We start from the raw sequence: 18706 nt of genomic DNA on the forward strand, positions 1-18706 counted from the left end.
GTTCGGCTGTTCTCCAGTTCACCAATCATATACTACATGTGGCGAGCCTCGTCACCGCGTTGACCAAGAATATGGAGGCGTATCCTGTCAGACCATCATTACAGAAAAGCCCATTTGTGGGAGGAAACTGCTCAGGCACTGAATGTTTCGACTGTGTATGTTGTGGTAACCGAAAAAAAGAATAACCGTTAGATAAAAAAGCAAAGAGGATCTGCTGGTCTGTGATACAACAAAGCAATTTTATGTATTTACTTTTATTTGTGTCCTGATTCATTGACAAGTCTTTTTTACTGTTATTCATACCAGTTTATATTAGATTTATTTTATTCGTTTTACTTTGATTTGGCTTAAAACTGAAGTGATTTCCACATATCCTTCATAATGACACAGTGTCCCGAGTGGAAAAACCAGGGTGTAAAAGATGCTGATTTATGCTGTTCTGTTTCTGTGTTGTGCTTGTCTGGTCTGGTTCTGATCAGGGATGAGCATTTCCAGTGATCTCAATATTCGAGTAATCTAATTACCTTATGAACAAGTAATCGAGTACTAGCAAATTATATTTTTTTTTACCGTTGAAAAACACATTGGACCTGAAATAGTAGACTGTAAGAGAACATTACTATCTAATGCTTTTACATTAATGTAAATATATAGCCATCGTCGTCTTTTTTGGTAGTAGTACTTCTAGACATCACTTTTCCTGGTCACAGCTGACATGGTGCATGTAAGTAAACTGAGTTAAACTACTTTAGCCACAGATGCACGAGTAGTGTAACGTATCACGTATAGATCAGCATAGCTATGCTATATTTGGTACCAAGTTATGCAGCCAGTACTTTGAATACATGGTCCTTAAGTTTGTAAAAATTAATTGTGTTTGTTAAGGTTCATTTAAATCTTACCAATCCTTTTCAAAGGTTTTAATTCTATCACAGTATAATACAAATCTGTCATCGTATTCTTCATACTTTGCCGGTATTGCCTTGATGTTGGCCTTAAATTAATTTTAAGTGGTCTTAAAAAGCTCTTAAAAAGTTTAACTTTAACTTGGTGACTCTTGGGGTATTGAATAAAGGAAGCATGCCATTCAGATCAAATATGAGGCACCTACAAAATCAAAAGCAAAATGATAACATCATCACATGATATTGTTATATGCTATTAGACATTGGCCAACCCTACTAGTGCCGTCACGGGACTGAAGTTTTCTAACCGTGGTGAAACGGTAACGCCCCCTTGCGGTCCCCAGCCCGCTGCCGGAGTATGTTTTGTTTATTTTACTACAGCTCGTCCCCCAAACAGTAAAACATTATTGACATGATTGAACATAGCATGAGTGGTGGAAATCTAAGATTATTAACGACTACTAAGTTTGTATCGTTAATTGTTGAAAGGAAATCTGTGGTGACGGGCTAGTTGTTGTTGCAGTGGCTGAACAAGCATGTCACTAGACAGCACACGGGCCCGATTAGATGCGCAGAGGGTTGCAACAGTGGTGCTCTGACAGCCAGGTTTCTTTTGCTGATTACTGTGGTTTTTAAAACAAGTTTGTTCATTCTGTATCATTCTGTATGGGAAAGATGCAGAAGGTGCTTCATGGGACACAACATCACTGGGTTTATGATATTAAAAAAAACAAAGCGGTGATGACAGTCACTGGGTCCACCCCCGCTGTTGGCGTGACATAACCGTGGTATTACGCCCATGTTACCGTGACAGCCCTAAACCCTACTTTTAGTACATAGATAATGGATACTGGAGGAGACTTCAGATATAGCACAGCGGACAGTGATGGGCAGAACAGATGGTTGAAACATAGTCAGCAAGGTTTGGGGTACCAGCTCCCTCAAGGCTTCTCCCAATGGACTTGCTGATGGACAAGTCAGACCTGTTTGAGAGAGAGTGTCAGTTTAATTTGGTTTTACACACTGGATGGACGGAGCTAAGGGAGCATCGAAGCTGCCAGGAAGACTACTAGAGCACTGATTGATACAGAGTCTTCTGATGGCCTCTTTCAAACCAAGCCGATTGATGTAAGCTTACACAAAGATTGCTGTATTGTAATATGCTCCTCTGAGATGTTTAAAGCCATACTGGTATTCAATCTGACATGTGATTTAAGAGTCTGCTGCTACTTCATATTTGGTTGCACTATCTTACCACCTGTTTTAAGGTAATGGCAAAGTGTGGAATGAAATGTGATTAAAACTTACGATAAGAAAACACTTATATATTCACAACAGCTTGGATTGATTTGGAATTAGATCTAAGTGAATGCCATTTATGTGTAGCTATTTAAAGGGCATATTTAGCTTATGTGATCTTGTAGATCTATACGAGTTGGTTAAAGGTATAATGCATTTTGTCAACAACACATTCAAACTGGGCCCCTCCTCCTGGGCTCTTCGTGACCAGTAGCTCACTCTCTTGTGCGAGAACTCCACAACCCGCCGAGTTAACACAGACAGCATCACGGTTACCGTTGCGCTAGCATGCTTACCGCCGGTAACCGCGGTTACCTTGCAACTACCTGTCCAACAGAAAGAAGGCCAGCTCCGCCTCGCTCTTTCGCCATGTTCGCCAGTCTGAATGGGGCCCAGTTGCTAATATGAGCCACTCCCACACTCACCTATACGCTGTGATTGGCTGAGGGAACCACAACAGCGCCCCTGCTGAAAACGTCCCATGCAGGGCAAAACAACAGAATAGATGCAGAGGGAAGGGTCTCACAGGGGACTGCACACGCGCTCACCAACACACATGTATAGAGGCCCATAAGTGATGATTCATATTATATTTGTAAAAGTCTATATTTTATTTTTCTAGGAAAATCCCAGTTATACCTTTTTAAGCTTCCTCGGTTAAGAAACGGCATGATAATTAGTCATAATATTGTCTCATGGACCTCTGCTATACCTGTTTGTGCTCATGTCTTGTGTCATATCAAACACTCTAAGAAGCCTCAGCTTCTAGATGTTTTCCCATGTCTTCCAACCCTCTCACTGTCACTGTGAATGACAAGCATGGATAGACTCTTGTGTTTGATTGAAAGCCTTGGATGGGCCTTCATACAGTTAAGATGCTTTTCTAGATAAATCTCCTTCAGGTCTTGTTGTTGTTCACATGTTGACTAGCTCACAGTGTCTGGCCTTTAACCTCTTATCACACAACAGGCCATCATAGCTCATATTAAAACCATGGTGCTGAATAGATAATGGGCTGCAGTGAGTGGTGCTCGTTCACCGGCTGAGTGAAATGGAGAGTGCTGCTACAATGAGATCTAGTACACACATCCCTATTAGTCAGTCTTGATTGCACAGACAAAACACTCATATTCCCAGCATATGCATGGGCAACAATTTGACTTGATTTTAGCCTGTTGTTGCTAAGCAGCAGCGAATCCAGCAAATGAAACATTAGATTCATGATGCCTTCCATCTCTTCTGGGACCGAGGTAGCCTCGTGTCTCGAGATGTGAAACTAGCAACCTCAGATATCCTAGTAACGTGCAGATCTGACACGTCACTGTCCCACGGGGTCATGTTGTACCTGACATGGTTTACCACCATGCTGTTACAGCTAGAGCAATGTGCAGCCAGCATTTGGACATCCTTACAGGCTAAAACATGGTTTCTAAAGCGCTGTGTTTTGTATACGAGTATGCACACACTCACACCCACACAGACGCTGTCATCTCTGGAAGATAGATGGCCTTTGTGTCCAGGGATGGTACAGCAGGGCACGTCTGTCCTTGTTGTGTAGCAGGGCAGAGTGCGTTTAAGTTCCACACACTCGTATGCAAACAGACCTGATGTTTTAGTTGCGTCGTTATAGCTTTATTTCGGATGTTTTTCGTAGCATCTTTTAATTCAATACCTTGCAAAGTGTCAGAAATAAAATGCCTGCATCTTATCTTCAGTCTAAAAGAACTCACAGATGTGAGTTGTTAGAACATACTGCAGCTTTAATGCTGACAGCGATTTGTTGAAATTGCTGAAAAGCAGTTTCATGTTCCTAACTTACTTTGCAGTTCTTTCTCTGCTTTGCTTACAGACGACAGACTCATTGTGGGAGTTCTTGTATGCAGTGAATTATGACCGTCCCTCAGAGAATACGTTTAAAGATGTTTGTTGTATCGAACGATGCTGAAATAGCGCTTCTAAGAGATCAAACTTCATGAAAGGTGTACAGTTTATTACAAGCTTTTAATGCCACTCAGCGTCTGTTGACTCTTTGGCTGTCACAGAAGTTTGTCATGTCGGGGATGTGTGGGGCCTCCTGCTGTCTGTTATTTCTCCTCATGTCTCCTGCGTCCTCTCCTGCGTGTGACTTGTCTGTTGCCTCCTCGTCTCCCTCTCCCTCCCGGTTGCCACTCTAGCTCTCCAGGGGTTAAACCTGCGCCTTCTCTCAATCGCAAACCAGTTTGAACCAGTTTTCAGGGAAGCGCTTTTTTGTCTCTCATGGAATCTCGGGATGGGGTCATGTGGAGCTGTGATGATGTCACGCTGGATTAGGAAGACCTTGAGTCAGCTTTCTGTATTAGACAAGATGGTGGACATGTTTACGTGGTTTAAGTCCACATCATCAATGATACGCTCTTATCTGAGTTATTAATTATGAATGAGTGATGGAAACACACTCACCCTTGTGTGTATTGGCATCAGATGACAGTTATTATAAAATGTTTATTCAAGAGTGTTTGCCTCTTCCATAATGATGGCCTGGCCTGGCCTGCATTGGTATGCTTGATGTGAATGTTGCACTCTGGTTGTGCTGTGTTTCTCTACTATATGAGATTTGGGTCAGCATCTGGAGCAGTGGCAGTTCGATAGGAAAAGGCTATTCACCTCAGGATTGTCCCTTTTTTATACAGCTGGAAATGTAAGCTTAACTGTTGTTTTAAGTGAATATCAGAAAGTTTAAAGGAGCAATTCACCCCTGCAAAAAGCCACCGTCAGTCAGAGCTGGTGTTCTCTATAATCGATGGAAGCAACAATATTTGAAATTGGCGCCATAGCTGTGGAGAAAGTCGTACGAACAGCTCATGGTTTCAACCATTCTACATTCCTCCAACACCCAGCATGCATTGCGCTCCTCCCTCTGAAAGGGACAGTGAGAGACACTGGAGTGAATTACTACCGGTTTTGCTGCAGGCAATGGGTCAGAGCGGTACAAAATCTGAAATATGGCAAGAATATAGCAGTGAATCGTCTAAAAAAATCTTCAGTCTACATTTCAAACCTGATGATTTTGAACGAGACATGACATTGGAGGCGGGCGTCCTAGATTAAGGAAGTTTAGTTAGTGTAGTTTAACAAGCTCCCTGTTTTTTGCATTTTCCTTTACCATAACGGCATTAGCTCCCCATGATAGCATGATAGGACTGAAGTTGAAAATCTGCAAACTGGCCCTTTAAAGGATGATTATTTCCTGAAGAACCTGAGGTTACTGACAGTAGATGAACTCCAGGACTGTGCAGGCGTTATTTGTTAGGTCTAGTGGATTTCTGTGTTCAGGGCGAAACAAACAGTTTGGGTGTTTTTTAGTTCTATTTTGATCCTCCTGGCGCTGCTGCTACTTCACATTTCATAATGACTCCAGTGCTGCTTTTGTTGCACAATCTTAGCCCCTGGTTTAAGGTAGTGGCTAAGCATGGAATAAGATGTGATTACAAGCACTCAAAATGAGTAAGTCTCTGATTCATAATAGGTGGGATTGATTGAGAATAGTTTTTTTATTATCTGATCTTCACCTGTGTGATGTCATAGATTTAAACAAGTCAATTTAGTTTAACTTCCTCAGTCTGTAACTCTCAGTTAACACGAACGTAGCCTCTCAGGTTGGTTATCTCCATAAAGCTCTCGCATGACAATTCTGTTGTCTACTTTTATTGTTTACAATTTCCCTTGCTATGGATGATCGGTGTTGTTTACTGCAGACACGATCGGTCATAATCAGAGCTCAGACAGGGTAACTCAACCAACAGTTTACTTCTCACTGGAACTGCACTCATCTGTTTCCAAGTCAGCTTTCTGTGTATCCTCAACTCCCAGTAAATGTAATGACCATTTTAAATAAAGGTTTGTTTTACTAGAAATAAAAGTTTATTGAACTTAAATCGCTTGATGTTAAAAATGACTTGCCATTTAGTGCCTACCCAAGCGCAACATTCATGCCTTGCTTTGCAAAATTAATTTAGGCTATACGAAGGTAATAAGACGCTCAAACCTCACAGGAACCTGAATGGTAGTGTAAAGCACTCTGACACTTAGGGATGCAGTCAATTTGATTTAAGTCATAAAATGATATTCAGTTTAACCGGCTCTCTGGCTGTCTTCTGCTCACCTTAGTAAAGCTCCTACTATGGACAATGCAATGTTATTCTACTTTAACAGTGCACCTTGATTGTGTATTGTTGTTATGTACTGTTTAAACCTCTACCTGCTGTTTACTGTTTTGTTTATGTATTTACACTGTTTGTTTGTCTCTTCTCTCTCCAGGGTGAGAGCAGCCATGTCAGAGGAGGCGGTGCGTCAAACGCGCAGCCAGAAGCGTGCTCTGGAGAGGGACCATTCGGCTGTCGCTGAGTCCCCCGGGGACGGGGACAGTAAACGGGTTAAGCTGGAGAAAGGTGATGCAGCTGAAGCTCCCCTGGCCCTTGTGGGATCCGGAGCTGAGGGTGTCAAAATGAAGAGCGAGCAGGCGGCAAAGGTAGCAGCCAGCATCCTGAAAGCTGGGGAAGTGAAGGCCACCATCAAGGTGGAGGTGCAGACTGGAGACGAGCCGGTTGACATGAGCACATCAAAAAGGTGAGATAAGGAAAAAGAGTTCAATGATTGTTTCACAGCTTGTTTTGGTGTGTTTAACTCATGAAGTAACCTTAGCAGTCCTTCAGAGGGCCTTAGGGCTTGTTGACCACGAAGAACCTGTTGTTGTTCAGCTCACATGACACTGTCGAAGTCATTAATCTGAACAACAATAAAAGGATACTATAAACACAGTACCTGAGGTCTATTCCTGTACTCTGGGCCTCTGTATGGCCGAGTCAGCCAACTTTGTCTACAATAAACCCTTTGTAAGTATTTCCAGCTGGACTAAATGCACGTTAATCTCCTGACAAACTGCTTTATATCTGAGTGCATAAAATGCAAAGAAAAGTTTCCTGCTGTTTTGCTATTTAATTATGCTAAACCGATGTTGAACCATCTCATGAGTTAAAGGAAGAGGTGTGAAAAGCAAGTACGGCTTCACACGAGCTGACGACTGAGGCTCAGTGTCTGTCAGCATTTTTACGAAGAATTAGTTTGAAAACTTCTTAAAGTTTATTTATGTTTTTGAAGACGTGAATAAAATGTGTGCGTGAGCCGGGTTGAGTTGTGCACAAAGACGTGTCTGCTGTAGTTTCAGGCTTCCGTCTAACTTTGCATTCATAAGTGGTCTGACAGGAGTCATACAGGAAGTCGCCGTGTGGTTGTCGACAGCACTGCCCCCATTTTGAAAAGTTTGAGGCTCCTGAGGCCTGGGCTCCATTTTCTCCCACAGCAGCACCTGAACTCTGCCTCACACTTCACACAAAATGAAGGCTATGTGTCACAAACTGGTTCCAACTGGCCGTTGCCATGGTTTCCACATTGGAAGGAGCAGTTGGAGGAAGGAGGGGCCAGTAGAGGGGTGGTGGGTGTGTCACATGACCACACAGAGAAATGCCTGATGTCATGTGACGTGTTTGGTAGAGCAATAAATACACAGAGTGATGTGATGGCAGCTGAAGTGGAACAGAGAGGTGATTAAGCCGAGTGTGTGTTGGCTCTGATTGTGCTATATCATGAGTGTCACCTTTGGCCCCTGTTGCAACCTCACCACCCTGTTTGTGTGTTTGCTGACTGCATGGTGATTCACTTATTGTTGTAAAACTATCAATGGAAATGTAATGGAGGCCAGATTTCCCAGTAAGAGGGAAAAAATGAACGTTTTGAGTGTGTTCGTGTATAAAAAGTGTGTTCTAGAGAGAACCTGCACTTTCTCTTTTAAAGTAGTTTGCATCTTTAAAAATATCTCAATATTTGCATATTTTTCAGGCCTGTAGCCTATTTATAGCTCATCCATTTATTTTACATAGAGAGCGCTACATAGCTAAAAATGGCTCTTATCAAGCAGTGTTACATTTAAACAGGCAACCCCTCAGCTCCTAATAACGACCGATTCAGCGATCCTATAGTGGGGTCAGTGTGGAGCCATGATGGGAGAAGCCGAGGCATGCAGAAACATCGGACCTTACATAACCAAGCTGCTGTGTGTTGTGATGCTTGTGTAAGCTGTTCTCAATAGAGTGGTAGCAGCCATCACAAGCTAGTCGGTGTCATTTTAAGAGGCCGAGTCACTCAAGGCAACAGATGTCTGAGGTTTTTGTTGGTGCGAGATGATGAAGCTCTTGATTCCTCTGTAATCCGACATGTTTCTCTCCTACTTTATCATATTTTAAAGTGTGGAATGTAAACAGAGCCCTGCAGGAAAAGTGCTGCTGGTTCACACTGTAGCTGTGCGTTGGGAGGTAATCCCTCCCAGAATAGCAGTATGCTTAAAGTGCCTGGGTGTTAGACGTCTCTCTATATTTGAATAAAACCTATACAGGAAGTACTTTCAGGAAGTAGCAGTATAATGTATTAACAGGTTTTGATTGTGTTCTAACAGCTTGGCAGGGTGATATTATGAGTCAGCTGAAGTTCTCATCTCATACTGCTACGTTTGAACAACATGGTTATTGTCATATAGTTGACCTCGTTGAACCGAGCATGCAGTGTGTGTGTGTGTGGAGGGGGGCTGTTAGACAGCTGCTGTGAGGAAGGAGAGGTTAGCAGAGAAACGTGCCAGAAGACAGGCGCCCACAAAAGGATGAAAAAGTGTGAAGAAGTGCGTCAGCGAGTATGCAGGAGTATAAAAGATGAACAAGTAAGGATGGGGGAGGGGTGTGTGTGAAGTAGTGACTGAGTGATTGACTGAGTGAGAGAGAGAGAGAGTGTACACAATAGGTTGGCTCCTGGCCATGCATTCCCCTCCCCCTCACTGTCACCCTCTTCAGTGTCTCCGGCGGACCTCCGCTCTGCTCCGCTTGTGACTCTGGTGTCGGCAGCTGGGAGGGAGGGGAGAGCTGAGGCCCAGGCTGTGCCGATCCGGCTAGGCCATAGGCCTCGCCACAGAGGTAGGGGAGGGGTGAGGCCCTGTCTGGGTGGTAAACTGGGCCTAAGCTTGAATCCCCGAAGCACTCGACAGCGCCTGAACAATTATATAACTTAACTGCAAGAGTGCATGCATAACTCCACATTATGACCCGAACCTGTACGTCTAACACGCTGCCATATATCACAGTCCCTAACACACCTCATCCTCCACCACCTCTGCTCACCACTCAGACCATATTTTTTTTTAAACGCTCCGATCCTCAGGACCTTACAGGATCCCCGCTGTGATACAGGCAGATTTCTTCTTCCATTCGTCCACGCGTTGTAAAATTACAACCACCCCCTGCTTCTTATCTCCACCCCCTCCAGAGTGATGCATATGTAGCTTGCCACTAGTCGCCTTTGTTCTCCTTAGTCCTCAGGAAAAGCCACTTAACATTCTATCAAAGGCTTTAGGCTTTTACGCCAATAAAAAAACAGGAATTCAGTTAATGTGAGCTTTGTTTGGATGTTGTTTGTGACTGGCTGCAGTGTCTGTAGGCAGGGAGAGAGCAGGAGGTCGGCCCGATGATGTTACCTTTCGCTGAGGATAATGGGTTGTTGCGATCTTCCCCTGCCGCCATTACTCCATTATTGATCTCTTGGTTCTTGTCTTCTTGTGTGTCCCAGTGCACGTTTGCACTGCACCGGGGCTGATGAAATCATAATTAAACACTGCCATCTACTGGATGTTCGACAGAATTACAAGTTAGTTGTAGTCGATGTTAACTGTGGTTTTCTAGACTGAAAAGGGATGCAGTGTTAAAGCTTTGCTGAGTAATGAAACGCTTTCTAATAAAAGGTTTCCTTTGTTTTCATGTTTCTTCTCTCAGTGACATTAAGAAAGAGCGGCAGCCACCATCGCCAGATGATGTGATTGTGTTATCAGACAATGAGCCATCCAGTCCTGTCATGAACGGCCACTGCTTTACAAAGACGGACACAGATAAACTAATGGTAGGATAACAACATTTTAACTTTACTGGCATAGCATTGTCAACCCGTAATACTTTTAAAGATGACCAAGCATTTCTGGTTTAGTCTAATGAATGTTATGTCTCCTAAGCCTCTTTTTGTGGCTCTGACTGTGTGTGTACAGAAGAGTTCTCCTGAGGAGAGGGAGCGCATCATCAAACAGCTGAAAGAGGAACTGAGACTCCAAGAGGCCAAGCTGGTGCTGCTTAAGAAACTACGGCAGAGCCAGATTCAGAAGGAGAGCACAGTGCAGAAGGTAGAAACCCCAGGAGATGAAATACAGTTATGTTTGGAGCTGAGAAATGCATCAGGAACGGGAATTATAACATACCCTGTTTATTTTCTAGGCGACTGGCTCTGTGGCCACCCCTCCTCCTCTGGTTAGAGGTAGCATCACATCAAGCAAAGGACCCCTCCAGGTAACTACATCATTCTGTTTGAGCCACCTGGTGCAGCTTGTATTGCATGGTGTAAATCTGAAGTATAGATTTCTTTCAGAAGCTTCCACACACACAGAATCAAATGCTGAATGTGTGGTTAAAAGCTTTACTGTTTCATTGACTGTATAATTGCATTGCTGTGTTTACAGGTAACAGGTCGAAGCTCAGGCACGGTGATCCCTCCTCCCTTGGTGCGAGGTGGGCAACACATCCCGTCCAAACACAACTCTCAGATTGTCATGCCGCCGCTGGTCAGAGGGGCCCAGGTTAGTGTGAGGGGCTGTGACACTGTTCAGATCATAATAGTAATCACACTGGTCAACTTCTGAAGATGTGTAGATTTGAAGAGCTCTTTGTTAATTTCTTTCTTTGTCTTTTCTTTGGCTCCTTCTGTACATGTGCTGCTCTCAGCCTATTGCAATGACTCCCCAGCAGATAGCCAGTCTACGTCAGCAACAGCACCAGCACAGCGGATCAGGCCCCCCTCCACTGCTGCTTGCTCCAAGGGCTTCTGTGCCCAATGTCCAGGTCCAGGGCCAGAGGATCATTCAGCAGGGACTCATACGGGTGGCTAATGTGGCCAACAGTAATATCATGGTCAACATCCCTCAGGTGAGGAGGACAAGATATACATGCTAACATGGCACGGAAGGTTTTTCGATAGAAAATGTCATCAAGCAAAGTTTCTAATGTGGCTTCTGTTGTGTTTGTGTCCAGGCCTCTCCAACCAGCCTAAAGGGCTCCTCAGTTTCACCCAACTCCGGCATTAATGATTCTCCAGCCAGCCGGCAGGCAGCTGCTAAGCTAGCACTGCGTAAGCAGTTGGAGAAGACGCTGCTGGAGATCCCTCCACCGAAACCTCCTGCCCCCGAGTTCAACTTCCTGCCTTCAGCAGCCAATAATGAGTTCATCTACTTGTTGGGTTTGGAGGAGGTGGTGCAAAAGCTTCTGGAGATGCACGGCAGGGGTGGGTAGATCTTGCACTCTCGTAGCTAGCTTTTGAAGGTTGTAGTGCACTTGTAGATTGAAGAGTAAAAGATACATTTTTATATCTAGTCTAAAAAAGCAGTCTGTTTTTCATGTAGGTAATCTGGGCCCAGCTGCTGCCATGGCCAGCTCCATTCCCAAAGAGCCATACACCTGCGCCCAGTGTAAGACGGACTTCACCTCCCGCTGGAGAAAGGAGAAGGCTGGGACCATCCTCTGTGACCAATGCATGTCGTCCAATCAGAAGAAGGCCCTGAAGGCTGAGCACACCAACCGGCTGAAGGCGGCCTTTGTGAAGGCACTCCAACAGGAGCAGGAGATTGAGCAGCGTATCCTCCAGCAGGCGGCCTCCTCTTCATCTGTCTCTAAAACCACCTCATCCTCCTCTCCCTCAATGTCCAAGAGTGAGATGCTGGTGTCCCAGCAGTACAAGCAGGTCAGGGCTGCCATGCAGCACAGATCTGTGGCTGCCCACCACTCCACCATTAAGCAGGTTAGCATGACTTTTTATTGTGATGGACCAAACCTGAAGCTGCAAAACTAGGAAAGTTGTTTTCAAACTGCTTGTTCATTAACACTCGTTTTCTCGTCACTCTGACAGAGTCACCTGTCACACAGCATCCAGTCTGCAGTGAGCGCTCGCGGTCTGACCCACTCATACACTTCCTCCTCTCAGCTGCAAAACGCGGTGACTGCAGCGGCGCTGGGCGGCAGGCAAGGTAAGCATGCTGCAGCACGTCCGCTGCAGCAGGGGGCAAAGGTCAGCGCCGGCAGCAGCAGCAGTAACCAGGGCAACATGGCTGCCTGGAGGAAGCAAACTGCGGGCGGCACAGGTACATAAACTTAAGACCAATTCAAGTTGAGAGCATTTATTGATCTCGCATTCTGCTCCTCTTTGGGCTATTCTTTCTCTTCTACAGTCACTCCTCAGTCTTTCTTCCCATTTTCTCAGGCTACCATTTTTTATTTTAGAATAACTTTGTAGTTCTCCTCATGTTGTATCTGGGTGTCCTTAAGTGGGTGCAGTTCTTCATGGGGCAAATACTTGGATAAATTCACTCATCTTGCTCTGTCATCTTCTTTGCAATATCGGCTCACAGAATGAATGTGAATTAGACATTTCTTCAGTACATTGACCGCTGATGTGTTTGTTTCCTGCCAGGTGTGACCATGGCCTATGTGAACCCCAGCTTGTCTGCCCATAAGACCACCTCTGCTGTGGAGCGTCAGCGAGAGTACCTGCTGGACATGATTCCCTCCCGTTCTATCTCCCAAACAGCCAACACATGGAAATAATGCAATCCTCCTCCCTACTGACATCATAACCATTACCCCTCTTAATATCAATAACAGCCATTCTCATTATCATTCTAATCCTTTCTATGGACCCTGCCTCTGGCCAAGATGGCGCGGGGGAGAATCAGCCTAGTTCTGTGTTGAATACAGGCGTTCCTTCACTTCTTCCTCAGATGTTTCTGCTCCCATCTTCCTTATCTGAATCCAAACTGTGCTGCGACAGTTTGGGCTTCTGGGATACAAGGAGTATGTTGATTAGAATTCGGGTACCTTTTTTGAGGGTCGGGGTTTACATGGGGCAGTACTATTTTAACTTCTACAACGATGTTGTCCCTGCCTCCCTGAATATTGGTTGATCCTCCCAGGTGCAACAAGAGGAAACCCCCTTGAGCTCCCCGCCTCAGGATCGGGCAGGGAAAAAATAATAATCACTCTGATACATAACAAAATATTCGCCTTACGTCCTTCCCCTCTTCAGTCTGAGCCAGTCAGACTCTGGCCCACGTGGTGGCAGAACCGAACTTTAACTGAAGACCTCATCACAGGGATTGTGGTTGAGCTTCGAGGACCATCCACGAAATAATAACTGCTTCAGCTTTGCAAAAACGAATAAAACACAAAAAAAAAAGGACTGTAAAAACGATCTCTCTCTGCACACAGACTGCCTCTTCTCTCTAACCCACGGCGCAGAACGGAGAAGTGGATGTGTGTTGGATTATTTTGTATGGCTGAATGTTAGGATTTTGTCTTTTCTTCTATAAGTCATATACTGTGTTTGGAATATTGTGCTCCCTGATACTTTGGAAGTGGCCTGTTGTCCAGGTCTGAAATTACAGGCTAATGTTACTGTTGAGGTGGTTTTACATCTGCTGGGTTCCATGTTGTGGCCTACTTTTAAATACTTTGTTTTTTCTAAGAAGAAGAGGAAAAATAAAGACTAAGGTTTCACTGATAAATGTAAAGACACGGAGCATATGTCTGGAGGACTATTCTTATTGAATATTGTAAAGAAAAAATCTTCCAAAGAACTAGTGGAGCCCAAATGGAATCCCTTCTGCTAGAAGGTTTCTAGTTTATTTGAGCCCTCTCTGGATAGAAACATGAATTCATGCTACACTGAGGGGGTGTAAGGAATGTCATATTTTTGACATTGTTTTGCTTTTAGACATAGGTTGTGGTGCATTATTTTTCTTCTCTAGACAAACTGTCTCTGGGTTTATTTATAGGGTCATGTTAGTAAAGATATATGCTTATGCCCTAAGTTTGAATGGATCACTTAAAATGATTTGTTTTCTCTCGTGTGTCCAGTGGCTCCCACTCACCTTCCGATCGGTCTGAGAGAAGCTGGACAGCTTTCAGAATGTAGTTATGCAAAAAACCTCCCCTATAGCAACAAATGACTTCTTTAGTCTTTAACAATAAGGTGTGTATGATTTGTGTCGGGTCCTTGAATTGAGCTAACTATGCCTTTCACACGAGCTCTAGTGCATTTTTATCAGGTCGCAGCAGCACAGGATAAGCTAGTAAATACATCATGTCCTACATTTAACAGGGGATGTCCTATTGTTAATGGAGTTTATTAACCACGTGCTGCCTCTTTAATTTCACTCTCTGAGGTGGTCCAGTTTTTTAATTCACTCAGCCACGGCTTTATTCAGACATTTCTGTAACTAAATGTAACATAAATAATAATCAAATTTGGATGTTAAGGAACAAATAAAACATTGGGGAAAAAAACGGATGTTTTTCCGAGGCTGACCACCCCAGCGTGAATTAATATCCACTATATGTCCATCATAATTGTTTTTTTGATCTCATTACAGACCTGGAGTTTTGCTGCCCTGTTTTTGTATCCAGCGTGCACTCTTTAGCTCACTGATTAATGTCCATACTGAAAGAAGGCACACTGCATTAGGTAGTTAGCTAATCGCTCATACTGGGGTATCATCACCGTACATTAGGGCTTCTTTTAGGATGGTGCAACAGTAGTATGTTCATTGCTGATAGAAATACAAGCATACACAGTTTAATTTACTCTCGATTTAGTATTTCTGTCTCAAAGTAGCATCATAGGTCGAACAGGTTGTCTGTACATTCCTGACAGGCAGAAGGTAGCCGCCCGCGTCTTGTGGATGCAAACTAAGCAATCTGGACTGAGCCCCTCATTCTGTGCCCTGCTAAGTGTAACCCTGTGCTGTCCTGACTACTGCCTGCTGCTGCTACTGTTAGACAACAATATCACCATTCCGTTTGTTTGGGGTCGAAGCTCTGCTGAGTGCAGCGTAGCCCAAATGGAAAAGAAAACAATGTATGAGAAATATTTGTTTGTTTTTGTTTTTTTTTTTTGGATTTTTTTTTCTGCTCTATCAAATAATAATAAAACTAATTTTAACCCCTCGTTTATGGCTGTCTCGCCTGTTTATTCAGGATGTTTAAACATAGCTGCAACCTTTTTTATTTAGTGGATAACTAGAACATGGAATTCGCATTTTTAATTTTGTGTTTTTCTCATAAGTAAAGCACCAAACATTGTATTATTCCATCTTGCATTGTGTGAAGATTTCCGTTTTTTCCATGGTTTTTAATTTGGGAACTGAGCCCCTTTGGGTTTTGGACTGTTGGTTTGACAAAAAATAAAACCACCAAGGGATTTTAATTACTGATCTATCAATTTGTATTCAAGAGAGCCAAAGCAGGGACGTGGTGTAGCTCAGTTAGGAGAGCAGGCGCTCATATATGGAGGCCACAGTCCTCGACGCACTGATTGCAGGCTCGACTCCTGGTCTGCTGATCATTCGATGCATGTCAGCCCCCACTCTCTACTCCCCACATTTCCAGTCTCGCTTCGGCTATTCTATCAAATAAAGGCAAAAGGCCAAAACAAATAAGAGGGCCAAAGCACACCGAAAGATTTCCAATGACAGTTTAGAAGAAGACCCGATCTAGCAGACTCATTGGTGGATGGCCGTCTGTCTCGGCATGAACCTTACCAGCATAAAAGTAGTTATTAGTTTTCTACCTATAGCATACTGCTCCACTGCTTTTGACGCACTGGATGTTAAACTCAGACTGAAAGCTCAACATAATTCTAGTAATGCTGAAATCAAATGTGATCAGTACAGGATAAATGTACCAATATTAAGCAGCATACTACAGTAAAACATGATTTGATATCCTTAAAGCTTGTAGACGTCAGTATTGAGAGAAGTGTTGCATATGTTCTGGATTTCACACCGCAGCGGCTTGTGTTGTGTCTCTCTCCTGCACACGAGCATTATAAATCAGTTTGAATAGAAAGTGAGCTCCTTTGTAGCTGTTACATCATCACATGCCTGCTAAAAAAAGCAACCATGAAAGAAAAGTACAAAGACCCAGTTTTTAAGCTCTCATACTGATTCTGTGATACTCTGACAGTTAACTGTGAAACAGCACACAATCAAAGCACAATTTGTAAGAATATTTCTTATGTGATTTTTTCCCACTGAAGTTTGGATCAAATACATCAGCAGGTTCTGGGTTCATACCACTAATCAGATCTTAACCCTCAGCTTTTTTTTCCTGAACACAAACTGGGTTCACAGTTATTAAGTGTAGCTTCAATCAACATTATTATTGTCCCTGATACAGGACTGTACTGTTATTGACACAGGACTGATGTGTCAATTTTCTCCCCAGTCTTTTACACTGAAATTGTTATGCAGAGAGATGTCATAACAAGTATAGACAGGAGGAACAATGACAGAAACAGGTGATGCTTTCATCGTACATATAAGCATGTGAGTATTAATTTAATTTAATTTGTATTTGGGGGATTGCAGGGCTGCACAGTGGTTAGCGCAGTCGCCTCACAGTTTGAATCCCGGTTCGGATGAAGTGGACCTTTCTGTGTGGAGTGTGGCTTCCTCCCACAGTCCAAAGACATACTCCTTAGGTCCACTGGTGACTCTAAATTGACCTTAGGTTTGAGCGTGAATGGTTGTCTGTGTCTATGTGTCAGCCCTGTGATTGACTGGCGATCGGCCCAGGGTGTGACCCGCCTCTCGCCCAATAACAGCTGGGATAGGCTCCAGCCCCCCGTGACCCTGAACAGGATAGATAATGGATGGATGGATTGCCCTTTTTTGCAGTCATGATTATTTTGCAGCCCTCACTTTGTCCAAAATGACTCTCTCTTGTTTTAAACCACAAGAGCAAAATATTATCCCTAGGTGGCAGCATACACCAACATACCATTGCTCCTATGTTTGTCTTGAATTGTCCGACAGGTGTGTATACGTGTTGTTGTTTATCACCACAACCTACTTCTTAGAATTGTTCGGGGGCTGCATGGTCTCCCATGATACTGCTAATACATATCCCTCCTCTGTGTTTGTGTTTGTGTTTGTGTGTGTGTGTGCATTTTATTTACATTTCAATGTGTGAAAGTGTTTCTCTCATCTTTGCCCTGAATCCATATCATCATTCTGCATACATTAAAGCTTTTTTCAGGTCTCTGTGGTTCTGCTCCATCTGTGTGTGCAGGAGCAACAAATTGTTGCTACGTTGTGTAGCACCACTCTGCTACTGTAGTGTTATTATCTCAGCTGTGGTCATTTACTCCCACCTCCCATCACACGAGAGGTGTCACCGTTAGTGATGCAGCGCGCAGTCAAGTGTTTTACTCATTGTGATGCTTGCTCTAGATACCACATCAAGGGATCCTTTTGCCACCAAGGACTATGCATGGATGTGTGTGTGTGTGTGTTAGTGTGAATTTTAAAGGGGTGGGGGGTGCACCCTGGATGACTGAACAGCTCTGATCGCAGCAGCCTGAGCCAATCAGCCGGCGAGCACCATGCCTGCTGATTCTTAATTGGCTGTCTTTCCCGGTGAGCGCAGCTGATCCACAGAGCCAGATGGTTTTATGAGAGACAGAGCCGGGTCCTCAGTGGGAGAGAGAGACGGAGACGAGAGGCAGAGATACAGAGGCAACAGATTCAGAGTGAGTGTGTGTGTGTGTGTGTGTGGAGCAGCCAGTAATTACCTTCCAGTATCTGAACCAATCAAGAGCCACACAAGGAGAGAGAGAGAGATACAGAGGGAGAGTCTGAGTGTATTCCCAGGCACAGAGGTAGACAGTGCGCTTATTGAATCAGAGTCAGACACAAGGAACGGAAGTGTATTCTTTCAAGCGGCACAGCTCATCCTTTCTCGTATTTGCCGAGTCCTGCTGGGTGCAAACAGATGGACAAGATGAACCACAGCTCAGCCGAGGCAGAGGCTGAAACCATAGAGCCCCTGCGTTACCTCAGGTAGGCACCTGCTCGCTTCTGTTGCACGTCATGCTCTCACTTCTTTTCTTTCCTATTCCCTTGACCTCTCTTCTGCTTCTTCTTCTGTCTATTGAACCTTTTCTCCTGCTTTTTTTCATTCTGTTTGTTCCACAGCCACACCAATTCACAGGACTGCTCTTAAATCAATACACAGGATGAGTAAGAGAACTACACAGAGAGACAGGGAGGAACATCTTGATCTTCTAGTATAGGTCTCAAGAGAAGTCCTCTCAGGAGACTTGTAGTGTACGCTCATCCCCAGCCGGTTTGAATCAGAGCGAGCTGATACAGGAGAACAGAAGGGAGGGGATCACAAGAGATATCAATTATTTACATTGACTTAGTCGCCAAATGCTTCCTTGACGATGTTGGTGACGATGTCCTCAGAAATACGTGGGTCAACCCAAAGAACCTTCTTTTTCCGCCCCTCTTGAATGTTTGTCATGGCTCTTCCCCTCCAATGAATCATCTAATTGAA

The 18706-nt window shown here is 44.0% G+C and overlaps 2 protein-coding genes across 3 annotated transcripts in view; both read left to right on the plus strand.

Moving 5' to 3' along the window:
- Positions 1–15313, plus strand: part of gatad2ab (GATA zinc finger domain containing 2Ab) — a 28733-nt gene extending 13420 nt beyond the window's left edge. Inside the window, exons 1-11 of one of the 2 annotated variants that reach the window (XM_069680256.1) lie at positions 1970–2033; positions 6501–6809; positions 10052–10175; positions 10318–10449; positions 10541–10612; positions 10783–10899; positions 11045–11245; positions 11351–11600; positions 11719–12113; positions 12222–12453; positions 12783–15313. In XM_069680256.1, coding sequence (XP_069536357.1) covers positions 2005–2033; positions 6501–6809; positions 10052–10175; positions 10318–10449; positions 10541–10612; positions 10783–10899; positions 11045–11245; positions 11351–11600; positions 11719–12113; positions 12222–12453; positions 12783–12916 — 1995 coding nt within the window. In that variant the 5' untranslated portion in view covers positions 1970–2004 and the 3' untranslated portion in view covers positions 12917–15313. Of the gene's footprint in view, positions 1–1969; positions 2034–6500; positions 6810–10051; positions 10176–10284; positions 10450–10540; positions 10613–10782; positions 10900–11044; positions 11246–11350; positions 11601–11718; positions 12114–12221; positions 12454–12782 lie in introns of those variants that run through there. The other variant, XM_069680257.1, reaches the window with a different exon arrangement.
- A 2516-nt stretch (positions 15314–17829) lies between these two features.
- The window catches only part of yjefn3 (YjeF N-terminal domain containing 3), a 61280-nt gene continuing 60403 nt past the window's right edge, over positions 17830–18706 (plus strand). Inside the window, exon 1 of the mRNA XM_069680222.1 lies at positions 17830–18207. Coding sequence (XP_069536323.1) covers positions 18140–18207 — 68 coding nt within the window. The 5' untranslated portion in view covers positions 17830–18139. The remainder of the gene's footprint in view (positions 18208–18706) is intronic.

Source organism: Semicossyphus pulcher, unplaced genomic scaffold, assembly GCF_022749685.1.
Source record: "Semicossyphus pulcher isolate SPU_LCO1_2020_fin unplaced genomic scaffold, fSemPul1.0.p SCAF_4, whole genome shotgun sequence".
Classification (NCBI taxonomy): domain Eukaryota; kingdom Metazoa; phylum Chordata; class Actinopteri; order Labriformes; family Labridae; genus Semicossyphus; species Semicossyphus pulcher.